General features: G+C 46.3%; 1 protein-coding gene across 1 annotated transcript; it reads right to left on the reverse strand.

Moving 5' to 3' along the window:
• Positions 1-8,755: 8,755 nt before the first annotated feature.
• On the reverse strand, positions 8,756-11,746 carry fzd9a (frizzled class receptor 9a). The gene has a single exon (XM_048235426.1). The coding sequence runs from the start codon at positions 10,967-10,969 to the stop codon at positions 9,194-9,196; it is 1,776 nt and encodes a 591-aa protein (XP_048091383.1). The 5' UTR covers positions 10,970-11,746; the 3' UTR covers positions 8,756-9,193.
• Positions 11,747-13,957: the final 2,211 nt, after the last annotated feature.

The raw sequence follows: 13,957 nt of genomic DNA on the forward strand, positions 1-13,957 counted from the left end.
AGAGAGAGAGAGAGAGAGAGAGAGAGAGAAAGAGAGAGAGAGCAGAATGGCATTCAGTGCACAGTTGACTGAAGTGAGTGGCCAGTTTTCCAGCGTTGTGCTTTATAACAACGCCACTGTTTCCCTCTAGAAAACAGTTCCCACACAAAGCGAGCTTGGAGAATAATAATGTCATTTCCAGCAGATACTTCTTAAATGATGTAGCTCCTGTTTGCACGGGGCCCCATAACCTTTTTAGGAATGCTGCCGCATTTTTTATTTTGGTCCATACCCGTGTTTCCACTCCCACGACTACCATTGTGCGCTTGGAGACTTCCTTTTCTGCACAAAGACAGACAGACGCTCACGCATGCACGTGCACACACACACACACACACACACACACACACACACACAGAAAGGGAGAGCGAGAGAGGGAAAGAGAAAGAGAAGAGGGGAGAGAGTTCATGTAACTACCTTGTCAGTCAAGTCACATGTCACATGGACCACTGAGTGATATAAATGACATATAGTATACTGTTAAAATTGCTGGAAATGTTTCTTTTAGTGAGTGTACAGTCACTTTACTACAATTGCTAAACAATGAAGTGTTCCTATTAGCTCAACTTACTGGTTTAGATGTTAAATTGCATATTCTACAGCTTTCAACTGGTAGTATGCGCTGCAGGCCAGACCATTCAGAAGTCTGAAGTAAAATTTAGAATAAAGTCGGGGTAGAAAGATGATGGAAGTAGAGTTTGGAGGTAGAAACTCTGACTTCGACTGGCGTCCCATTGTACTTTTTGTCTGGTAGGCGATCAAAAATGTTAAAAGATTGGACTTCTGAGTTTTTCTGGAACACAGCATTAGTTTCAGAATCAGTTTTAGTGTTCTGTAGTGAGTTATCAAATAGTATGCCATCATTTTTAGTGTCTTCTGGTGCAAAATCGATCACTGGAATGCTTTTTACCATCCTGAATAAATCTAGCATTCCAGTTTGATATGATTTTCCACATTGACTGACAGCTAAAGCAAAAAATAACTGACGTCCCAATGGCACAATAAAATCCAAAAACTACTTATGCAGGTCCCAAGGCATGTGAAGTAAAATAAAAAGTAAAATCACAACTTACAGGCACTGGTCAGTGAAAAAGGCAGTCTGGTCATTTAATGGCCATCTTTCACCACTTGGGTCGAGGATATTTGAGTTCTGGTCACCCCACCGTCTGGTATGACTGCGCAAGCAAGAACGAAAGAAGGGAAAAAACTCACTTGAGTCAATCTTGGCCCATTTAATGTGTGAGTGTGAGCAAGGCTTTAAAAATCTCCCCTCATGAGTGTATCATAGAAGTGCTATGGCAGCAAAGTCCGTTTATTTGCTTCGCCTTAGCTTATCGTGGCTTATCGTCGCTCTGGCTGATATTTTGTTTCAGCAGATTTCCTTTCGTATGAGATCAGTGGGGATAGGTCAGGGGGAGTCTGGATCAGCCAGGAGTATAAAATCCTTCATGAAAGTCATGGCACACACGCACAACAAGCAGAGACCCAGTGGGTTACAGTAACACACACACACACATATACACACACACACACACACAAACCCATATGAGCCTTCTCTTGCTTGCACACACACACACACACACACACACACACACACACACACACACACACACAAACACCCACACAAGTGCTGAGGCAAAAGGGTGAGATTATGGCCATGTGTGCTTAATTTAGCTAACAAAACACAAATCCTGCTGCCCTCATCAGGTCCCAGGGCCTGGGGGCCAGCTCTACAACCCCCCCGCTGCTCCTCGCTGCACTTTTCCCAACATCTCAGCACTGTTCCTGTTCCTGACTCAAGGGTGCGGCGCTGAAGGGGCACCGAAACCACATCCTCCTGGCCTGGACATCTTGGATCCGACACCTGTGAGAGACCTACCTTCAAAACACTCTTCCTCTACAAAAAAAAACTGAAAACAGAAAACAGAAAACCCCACTTCTTGTCCAGCGTGTCCCCATTTTGACCTGCAGAATGTGTCAGGTTTAGCCAGGAACCCATTCAACACAGTAACTGTACTTTATCTGCTGCGGTGGGTCTCAGCTTACAGCAGCTCGTAGAGTGGTGGTAGACTAGAGCAAAGAACGCGGGACACAGAGAGGATCACTGGCTTTGAGTAGCGACATGACATACGTACCTGTGCCAGACAGAGCGCGCACAAAGCCCGCATCCATCTAGTCAACTTGCAGACAAACAACAATAGTGATCCAGTTACAGACAAACACATTCACTGACCATGCAGTGGATGGACGATGATGAAGAACCAAAACACTGCCAGGGCTGTGCACTGTCTGTCCTGTAACAGTCACTGGACACTTAAAACAGGGTGGGGGCGAAGGGAGCAGTCTGTCTCCTGGCCACTAGCGGGGGATCCATCCATAAAGGGCCCTTTGAGGTGAGTGGCAGCGCATCAGGCCCAGTAATGTGGAGCAGATGGGCGGATAAGACTATCTCCTGGCCAGGGGTGGAGGTGGGGGGTTGCTGTGCGGTCGGAGCAGCACAGGCTTCACTGGCCTGGCCAGGACGGGTGGGGGGGGGGGGAGAGAGGGGACCCTGCAGTGCCATTGGCAGCCGCCGGCAGCTGCGGGAACTCTTAGTTGCTGCTGGTTCATGCTTCCGACACGTTCTATTAAAAGGAATTTTCCTCCCCCTGTTCTCTTTCCATGTCGGGCCGGTACGATACCGCTGCGTGTTGTGAGGGAGGGAGCCTGACCAGAGACAACAAACACACACTGTCACCGTGGGCTTAAAATATACCCTGCGTTTTCAGTAGGTCTCGGAAAAATACACACATGGAGCTAATTTAACATACAAGGTTGACATTGTGAGATTTGCAAACGTACATGCTAGCAACTAGACACATTTGATGCAGATGTAAACACACCAGGTCAAACTGGTTGAGCCTCTGTGTAGTTTCTCTTGGATCTCAAAAAATCTGTTTTTTATGATAGCCAATTATAATTTCAAGTCCAATTGTTACAGAAAGCAGCTGTACTGAGAGTGGAAGTCAGTCGAAGGTCGCTGAGCTGAACATATAGCAAACCCAAGTGACTTCTGGGCTCGAGTGAGGGAGAGGCAATAAAACAATTGACTCATTTTCTAGACCTATCAGTGGCCCAGACGGGAAAGTCATAAATACATTACAACAATTCAAATACATTACTCTCTCTCTCTCTCTCTCTCTCTCTCTCTCTCATACAAACCATCAAGGGCTCCTGTGTGGCCCTTCAAGCACTGAGTGTTGCTTCATGTATCCATCCTCTGGTGCAGGGAAACACAAACCAGCACTCCCCCTCTCGCCCGTACCGCATCGATTTCAGATTTCATTAAAGCCCGATAAGAAAAACAATTCAGGGCCTCCACCACAGCCCGATCCCTCCCTGAAACCAGAGGCCAAGAGCCATATGGACCTCTGCAAAAGATAAATATTCAACATTGGAAAGTGCCCCCCCCCTTACTTTCGTAAGCAGGATTAGCAGGTCTCCACAAACACTGAAGGAGCATGCTTAATGAGGAAATGAACCTGAACATAACACACACACGTACACACTGAAACAGCCATTCCACTCCTCACCTCCACTCCTAGACTTCATAACGAGAGGCATGAGTGTATCTCCACCAATGTATGTGCATGTTTCAATCTTCAAGATGCTCCTCCAGCTCTGGTCACCACTGCTTCACTCTGATGGAATTAACACTCCTCTAATGACCAGCAGTGATCACTTGTGGAATCTTTTTTTATTTTGATGATGTTTTGGGGATGTCTGCTAAACGTATTTCAGTATTGGGAAAGGTCTAATTCATAAAACTTAATTTTTATCCATTTAGATTGTTTGGGGAAATGGCTCTGCTTTTGAGGATTGTTGATTTGAAGCTTTAAGCTTTAAACAGGAAAAGGCTATATTTAAGTTCAAGAGTTCCAGCTTTAATAAGAAAAATTGCCACACACAAATAAAAGGTTTAATATTGGGCACCAACTTTTTAAAATGTCCAACACCTCCACTTAATTCCTTTCCTCCAAGATGACCACGGAAAAGGTAACAGCAGTCATCCCGCAACAATGCCAAGAAAACCAGGCTTCACAGTCCTCCCAGGTTTCGTTAAAATGACCAGCCTCTGCGTTTTGAGACACCTTAATTAGCTTTATGAGCTTCTTCCTGAAATCGGCAGGAGCCAAAAAACCAGTCTCGCCAAGTCCCTTTTTGTTGGGGGATGAAGCTATTTAAGAGACTGCTAGCATGTTAAAACCTTCATATGTACCTCATTTGTGCCAGCGTGGATGACGCCAGCCAGGTACAGCGCTCCAGGAGAAGCCAAGCCGGGTGCCACGGTAACAAGTCATTTAGCATGAGGGGGGCTAACGAACAGCATATGGCACAGCTGTGTTTCTTTCTTTCTCTCTCTCTCTCGCTCTCTCTCTCTCTCCCTCCCTCCCTCTCGCTTCCATTTCTTTCGGCCGTCTTTCTCTCTTTAGTTAATGTGGACTCTCATCTGACTAATCAGCCTGGTACTGACACAGGCGCCACAGGATGTCCTCTTTATTAGCGTGACGATTTTTCTGTAAACATTTAAAAATGCCTTGTCATTAACATGCCAGCATCTATAATGGCTACAAATGAGAACGTAATGTTCCAGTCTCTCAGTTGGAGGAGAACTCAGTCACGTTGACATGATGGGAACAAGGTAACGTCTGACAATTAAAAAAAAAAAAAAAAAGTTTCAAATAATCACTACTCATTACACTGATCAGTCAGACAGTTATCAGATCATGAAAAATATGGTGCAGTTTAGCTGCTTGAAAAATTGAAGCTTTCAGACTTGAAAGCAATGTACATAAGCCCTGGGAGTCAGTGGTGATTTGAGCCTTCTATAGACCCATTTAACTCCGGTGCCAAGGATCCCCGGGCTAGGCACGACGCTCTTGACACTCCTGACAAATAAACAACTAGTTGAAAAATTGTGCAAAGACCAGCGCACAGACCTGCCAGTGCCAGGCGTAGACTGGAGGTGAAGGCGTGTCCCTGGGCTTCTCTGGGTTGCGGTCCCCCACACAAAGGTCCCTCTGTGCTGCCGATCGCTAGCCAAAGCGGAGCAATGGTCCTTTGTCAGGTAGTCTGTCTGGGGGTTTGAAGACTGCCTAAATCATACGGCTCCGAAACCACTGTCAGCCAAACGGGCAAACCTTGGGACAAGTGTGAATCCACACTGCACCCAACACAAGGGCAAGGAGAGACCTGCTTCCCCTCTCTGTTTAGGACAGGGTTCAATGTCTCCAATAAAGATATTATGTGTTGATGATCCTGGAATTCCTAGTCTAGTCCTCTAGTCCCCCACTGATTACGTAACCCCAAAGAATTCTGACCCTGGGTAGCCAAAGACACCAACAGACAAAATCTTATTATACAACCATCTGTGGGGCTCATATTCTATTTTAGTGTGATTTGCAATGGCCTTTCTGAAGGTAATGTGAGTGTATATTAGAAATTAATGGGTGTGCTATTCTATCCAAATGTAACCAAATAACCTGCTGTCCCACACCTCAATAAAACATTCCTGCAGTTTGAAAAATGTCTCTGTTGGCTTTGTCTTTGCTTTCACAAACCACAAATCATTTATTGCCTTTCAAGGATTGTCTGTGCCTGACCAGAGTCAACTGAGTTGCACCCGCTTGACAGTCTGGGTTCACCATAGACATTAATCTTGACTTGACAGACAGAGACTGATAGCTATCCCTAAGCTCTGTGGTTCTTACATGTATTTCCCTATTAGTAACTTCCTAGAATTGATAGGTTTTTAACTGTGTGTGTATAGCTTTCAGTCAATTAAATGATATACACTGAACGACAAGACATTTGATATATGCCAAAGTGAATGTTGTTTGGTGAGTATATATATACAAAAATAATGAGGGAGTTAATGAATCCCTCCTCAAATTAATGTGTGGGCGCGATGAGATAAAAAAGTGGCAGAGTCGGGCCCAACAGGTGGGATGCGCAAGGCCAGGCTGATAGCACCACAACTTCAGGCAGATGCCTTTTGGTGAAAAGCCTTTTGGGGCCTGCACCTTTTAATTTTTTTCTCCTCTCTCTCTCTTCTTCAACCTCATTTCCACATCAAATGTCCAGGAAAGGGATACTGCCCATGGGTGGAGAGTAATGAGGACTCCTCTTCTCTTCCTCCGCTCTCTTTCGGCGGCTCTCGCCCTTTCTTCCAGCGGGGGAAAGCCCCCGCTGCTTTAATGATCTCCCCCTAATCACAAACATGGCTTTCTCCCTTTAGCAAGGGGACAATTGCACACAGGTAGTCTCTCTTGTCAGCTCTTAAGCTCACTTACAATCCCATTAAAATTCTCATTTTCTAATGGAAGTGAATGTGGAAAAAAGGGGATTTCTTCTGAGGATGCATCTCTAGAAATAGCCCCCTAATGAAAAAAAAAAAACTTTTAAGCACAAACACACACACACACACAATCGAGCCTTTGTGTCACCCTTTGCTTTGATAGGCAGAATAATGGGAGACGCTACTGTGTATTAAACCACCAAACCGCCCAAACAAATACCTTTTTGTTGCACAACATAATTTGCGATCACTCATGTCAACAGAGCCAACTCGCTCTTCACTGACTCTTGAGAGAGCTAATACGGTCTTTGTGTGAGGACATGAACGAAGGGGACGCCGAGACACCACCAGGGGAGAGTGAGTGAGAGAGAGAGACAGAAACAGAAGAGAGAGAGAGAGAGGGAAAGACAGACAGAATCAGGAGAGAGAGAGAGGGATAGACAGACAGAATCAGGAGAGGAGAGTGAGAGACAGAAACAGAAGAGAGGGACAGATAGACAGAATCAGGAGAGAGAGAGAGAAACAGAAGAGAGAGCGTGAGAGACAGAAAGGAAGCAAGAGTGTGAGAGAGAGACATGGAGAAAGAGGAGAGAGCTGCCTAAGCGAGAGGTGAGGAGCTCAGGGGAAGAGAGCTTGTTGCATCACCCCATGCCCCGTTTACCTCCAGTCACCTGTCCTTTTTCTCTGTAGGTCATCTGAAAATACACCATTACAGTATCAGTATAATGCAGCAATGCAATCATCACTAATGACAAAAGCTTTGAAATGCCTTCTTGTGCCTTTAGTAAATACTACTAGTTTAGAGCAAAAAGCCTTTCCTGTTCTAACTATACATGTTTTCAGAGGGTAAGACAACTGTGGTCCAGGCCCACAACAGAAGTTGAAGGTTTCAGCATATTATCATTTACGCCTAGTAAAACTGTCCGCAGTGGGACTGGGCACACTACACACACACTTGGCACCCGCCTGTTTTTGTCTCAATCAAGTGTTTATGCCTGCCACCGATGTGTAAACTTGAAAGCTAGCATGCATTAATTGAGCTTTATAGTGACTGGTACATGTGGTTTACGCACCACAGACTCACAGCTATGGGCTCCAAGACAAACATGGCTTTTTATGGCCAAATGTAACAGTGGTTTTGGATCCAAGGCACAGGCAGTGCCAAGCCATGGACAATGTCTGCCCTGGCAGCAGTCTGGGGGAGGAGGACAGCGAGGATGGAGAGAGAGGGAGGGAGAGAGAGGAGAGAGAGAGAGAGAGAGAGAGAGAGAGAGAGAGGTAAACATTCATGACTTTAAGTTGGAGTTCGGCGCAACACAAACAAATCCCATTGAAATGAAGGTGTGATGTAATGTTTCCATGCTAATACATGGTCAGGGCTAAGCAACCATTTGGTGAAATTCATACATCATAGTTCATTTCATTTTATTTGGACAGATGGTAATGAAACCAATCCAATATTCAAACCTTTCTTGATGGGGGTCTCTGTGTTTGTGTATGTGTGTGTGTGTGTGTGTGTGTGTGTGTGTGTGTGTACGGTGGGGGGAGGGGGTATTAACACACACAATTACACACACACACACACACACACAAAGGAAACAATTCCTAAAAGCTGATTCATGGCTTACCATCCAAACTCCTCTTCCTGTTCACGCTGGAATGCTCGTGCTACATTGGTTATTATTCTTCTTCCTGGGGCTGCCGATGTCTCAAAAGAAAATTAACATTTAGCATAACTACAAACACTCCAGTGTGAGGTCCTGCACTCATCCATGTGCCCATGACTAAACTAGCATTCATAAAAACAGAAGAAAGGGGATGCATGTAGGTTCGTTGTCATTACTGAGAACGATGGCGTGCGAAATGCATGTTTGAACATTTGGGGCATTTAGTGTTGAAAATGGGGAACACAAAAACATTGATCTTACTGATCTCACACAAGTTCTCCTTGGTAAGCCTGGTCAGTTAATTTGAGATTACCGGTGTTCACATGACTGCTACATATCTGAGTCATTCATGCCAACCACTGCAGTGCTGTGCAGTACACTCCTAACACATGCATGCTTCTGAAATCCCCCTTGCAATTCTTATGAAGTTACTCAAGGGTTGTTGTTACATTTGTTTTATACACCTGGTTCATGAAGAACAAATAAGAGGTCTAATATGAGCAAAACAAATACATTTAGGTATTCATTCTAAAATCCTATCTTCGCAGGAGTAGGGTCCATTGGCTACTTTTAATTTGTTCTTGAATTGTGAGAATTTAAAGAAGCATTTTTAAACAGAACACAAAAATATAATCACTTAATACAAACACCACAATGCTCTATACAGTGCTGACTTGAATGACTAAGGAAAGAAAACCATGTACATACAAAATACATTACTGTATTTTATTTAGGAAAAATATGACTTCTTTAAAAACACTTTAGTTGTTATATTCTTTCAGTAAGTGCTCATATACAATACGATACAATACATACAGCAACACCTATTGGGGTCTGCACATAAATACTCAAAACAATAAGTTAACCAGCTGGTGAAGTCTGAGAGGGAGAAAACACCAAACAAACATGAATACCTTGTATACATCCTATACAGTTGCTCACCACAAACAAGCAGTCTATCAGATGATGTTCATACGTATACTCCCTTTATGTCTGCCTGTGGGTGATTTTGCCTGCCTTCCCTACTTTAAAATCATCAAATGCAGTCAATGCAGAGCAATGATGTCTATAGAGGACAAAAAAATAAACACGCTCCCTTCTTTTTGGCACTGGACATACAAGAACATGGTGGAAGCTTTAGCCTCCACTGTCAGACGTGTGTGGGGCTCTCTAGGTAAGAGTCTGTTTTGGACATGTGCAACGCCACCGTGGACGGCTTGTAGTAGCAGTGCGAGCTGCTGCAGCTGACGCTGTTGCAGGCCTTCCTGGAGCCGCGCACAGCCAGCCTGCGGTTGCACAGGCCCTGCCAGGTCTGGAGCGTCTTGGGGCTCCACACCCAGACGCCGCTGGTGATGCCCACCACCAGCGACATGAAGATCTTGACCATGAAGACGGCCACGGTGGGCACGGAGGCGTCCAGCGAGCAGTCCTCGCTCCGGCGTCCGGGGAAAGCCACACACTTGCCCTCCAGCGCGCGGTAGCGCCAGTAGTCCATGTTGAGGCGCTCGTAGAAGAGGCAGATGATGACGCAGGTGGCCGGCACCGTGTAGAGGATGGAGAAGACGCCGATCTTGACCATGAGCTTCTCCAGCTTCTCCGTGTTGGTGCCGCCCGTCTTCATGACCTTGCGGATGTGGAAGAGCGCCACAAAGCCCGTGAGGATGAAGGAGGTGCCCACGACCAGGTAGCAGGCCAGCGGCACCAGCACGAAGCTGGTCAGCGCAGTCACGTCCATGCTGCCCACGTAGCAGAGCCCCGTCAGCTCGTCTCCCGCCACCTTCCTCATGGTGAGGATGACGATGGTCTTCATGGCCGGCAGGCCCCAGGCAGCCATGTGGAAGTAGGAGCTGTGTGCCTCGATGGCTTCGTGGCCCCACTTGCGTCCAGCAGCCAGGAACCAGGTGAGCGTGAGGATGACCCACCAGATGGAGCTGGCCATGCCGAAGTAGTAGAGGATGAGGAAGACAAGCGTGCAGCCGGTGCTCTCCAGGCCCTCCTGGATGACATAGAGCTCGCCATTCTCGCGGTCGCAGGCGATGTTCTCGGCGCCGGCCACCGAGCGGATGATGAAGGCCACCGAGTAGACGTTGTAGCACATGGAGAGGAAGATGATGGGCCGCTCGGGGTACTGGAAGCGCTGCGGGTCCAGGAGGAAGGTGAGCACGGTGAAGGCGGTCGAGATAAAGCAGAGTGTGGACCAGACGGCCATCCACACGAAGGCGAAGTCCTTGTCCTGGCGCGACCAGAAGACGTCGACAGTGGGTGCGCAGCGTGGCGCGCACGAGCGGCTCTTCTCCACGTACTGGAACTTCTCCTGGTTGGCGCACGAGCCCAGGCCAGCGGAAGTGGAGGCCCCGCCAGCTGAACCCCCAACTCCTGCCCCGGTGCCCGGTGGCCTGGGCCTGGGGGGCAGCGGAAGCATGCCCTCCCCCTTCTTCCCCTCAGGCTTGGTGTCGTTCTCGGGCGCCTCCATACACAGGGAGTTGGGGTCGTTCTTGGTTGGCAGCCGCGAGCAGTCCAGCGAGTCGGGCCAGCCGAAGCTGAACTGCTCCATGACGGGTGAGCAACGCTGGCGTGCCTGCTCGCACATGGGCCGGCAGGCGGGGATGGTGTTGGACACCTGGTCAGCACACATGGGCACGTAGAGCGAGCAGAGAAAGAAGCGGAGGTGCACGTCACAGCCGTACTTCACCAGAGGGGCAAATTCTAGCAGCTTGATGCCCGCCTCGACCTGACTCTCGTATTTCATGAAGTTGGGCATCCTCGTCATGTTATAGCCGATGCCCTGGCACATGGGGATGGTGATGGGCTCGCATTTTGCTGGTCGCCCTCGTTCGATGTCATAGGCTCCAATTTCCAGCGTTGATCCAACAATTACAAGTGGACACCAGAATAAAATCACAGTCTTCACATGTAAGTCCCCCATAGTGTTTCAGGACAAAATGGGATGATATAATTGTTACATACTGCATGACATTCTATCCCTTAGCAAATTATGCATCTTAGGGAAAAGATAACAATCACATTTGTCTGAAATTTAAAATCAAGATTTTTACTTGTGTGGTATTGCAGAATTAATGTTCCATGTGGCCGTCTGAGGTCTAGAATAGGAGGTGTTTATGTCCTTGACAAAAATGGTATATCCATGACAGGTACAAATCAATCAAAACTTTTAGTCCAGTTACGGAAGTTTGCAAATAGTATTAATCCTCTGTGCAATGCTTATTCATTAAATTAAAAGAAACGAAAAAAGACAAACAGTTTCGAGATATTGGTAATTTTGGACTACGGTGTTTCTGTAGTTTTTTTGCTGAAGCCGCGCTGGGACCACGTTGTATGGAGTGGCGAAGGGAAAACCAATACAGCACCGGTAGCACGCATATTAAAATCGGTGGTCAAACAAAACAAGTCCTTATTGGCCGTTGAAGTCCTGCGATCCTTGGTTTCCGGCGAACATTTAGACAGCAACTCGTTAAAGTTTAACAACAGACTATACTGGCATAATTTGTGCATAACATGCTGCCACAATTTCTCTAGTGTGCTCGGATAAGCCAGTAGAGTACCCCTTTCGTTCCGTTCATAGCGCGAGGACTCCTAACTTTCTCCTCTCCTCTCTGTGTATCTTCTGAAACAGGCGGAGTGTGGTGACGGACTTGCTTAGCCCCGCCTTTAATGTAATTCAATTCGATTTTTTATATATTTCTTGTACAGTCGCTTGAACAGTGAGCTCGAAGGACTATCTTTATTTTTCGGGGGAGGTGTGAATTTAAAGGTTTGCCCAATTCCATTATTGCGTGCCTTTAGCGCTTGGCTTGCATTGCTTCATGTAAAAAATGAAACTGGTTTTTAATACTCTTGGAGGATTGGGGAAAATAGTCCTTTGTGTTTTATTCAGTGGACCAAGGATTAAGAGAGGGGACAGATGATTCACCTATTAGTCTTGGAATATGGTCAGAAAGGTATATTGGTGAGATGCTATGAAGTTTGAGATCATTTTGTCATCATCTGTAAAGAATAAATCATAGCCTAGGTTATGGCTTGCATATGGCCTAATCAGTTTACAGTGTTTTCCATTCTGTCTGGACTATGCATGAATGCATGTCAGATCACGTAGGCTTACCTATTTCGTTTCATAGCCTACAAAGATTAGTTTATGTGCAGGGGTGGGGGGAGTAAGAAAAGGAAGTGAGTTTTTAGAAATCAAATAAATTAATAGTGATATATAATGCATTTAAAATGTTCTTGTTTATCCAAATACCTAATAATATAGGCTACACCATGGATTCCTTAATTGATGTTTATGACTACAATGACTGGAAGAATGGAGTGATACTGTTCCCATCTAGTGGCCAGACAACAAGTAGCACCTCCAGGACACTATCTGACCATTTTTATGGTCAGTCATTTACAGTATCAGCCAGTATACATTAATTTCCATCACATTCATGGTCATTTTTTGTCATGCATGTCTTCAATTGTTATGTGCTCTTCCATGGTATACACCCTGTACAATACACTGTTTTAAATATTTAGAATGGAGAATATTCTATTTAAGATAAGATATAGCCAAATCAATTACTTTGTAGTGCAGCAATTAATACAACAACATCATGGTTTAATTTTATAATAGACCACCATCACTCTGATTGGCCTTGTCTGTCACAAAAAGTACATGTAGTAACCTGTCCATGTCGGTGTCATCTTACCCACCCTCACACACAATGCAGGTGCCCCTCCTCCAGGGGCTTCCTGAAGGCTACGACGGCTCGTTCCCTAATGGGCTGATGGGACCTGATTCTGGGGCCGTCCGGTTCAGGGCATGGCAGGGGTGGTGGTGGTGGTGGTGGGTGGAGGAGGACAGTCGCACCTGCTCCTCTCCCATCACCGCTGTCCTTCCCAGTCTCTGTCCATTCTCATGCAAAGCAGTCAGGGACAGGAGAACACAATCCCCTGAGTACGGGTGTCTGGGAGGGAGAGAGTACCCAAGAGCACCCCCCTTCAACAAAACACACAGTGGCCAGCCAAGCACTCCAGAGGTATGCCTAACTTGTCACATTCCCACAAAATCTCCAAATCCGAGATCAGCTCTCTGTGTTTTTTTGTCGTCTCCAACCACCCCTCCTCCTTCTCCCCCAACAGGTCAATTTCCTGCTCATATAAATGAAATAGGATCTCTTTTGGCGGGTGTTTTTGTTTTGGCGCAGGGAGATGTTTAAGCAGCGTTTTCCACCTATTCGACCACAAGTCTCCCTCAGCCCACTATGAATGGGCCCATTCTTTGTGCTTGCTGAATAGGGGGGAGAGACTTTAAAAAAAAGGAAGAAACCACATCTACAAGAGCAATCAGTCAAAGTTACAATTGTAGGCATGAGCAGGACGGCCGAGACAGTTTTTTTTTTCCACGAACATGAGTGTGTTATTGAACTTCCAGGCATCTTCTCAGTGGACTTGTTAACCTGAATAGCCAGAGAAGAGCATGAAGAAACGAGAAGGGGAAAGCAGAGGTTCCGTTTTGGCGACACAAACGGTCACTACACGGGCAGCCCAAACAGAACTGCACATGTCCCCGCACTGACGAGTTCCAGGGGAGGTGAAGCGGAGTTTTCTGCTGTCGTGGGAGACACGTTGGTAGGCTGGAAACAGCTGCCTTAAAAAACAGTCCACGCGACAAGTTCCAAATAACACAGTCATAACTTGGCGCTCTTCTCTGTGAAAACAAATGTGCCTGTTTATTTGGCTGCAAGAAGAACTGTTAAACGCATTGTTTCTTACCAGTAGTTTCACTTCACACTTCTTGCAACACTCGTCTCGAGATTGACACTCACTGGGTCTGCTGTCTAAACCATAGTGCATTACTTCAAAGCAACCCCAAAGCTGTTTATAACACCCTCAGAGGCCTCAAGGTCCATATCTC

The sequence above is a fragment of the Alosa alosa genome, chromosome 2, assembly GCF_017589495.1.
Source record: "Alosa alosa isolate M-15738 ecotype Scorff River chromosome 2, AALO_Geno_1.1, whole genome shotgun sequence".
Lineage (NCBI taxonomy): Eukaryota > Metazoa > Chordata > Actinopteri > Clupeiformes > Clupeidae > Alosa > Alosa alosa.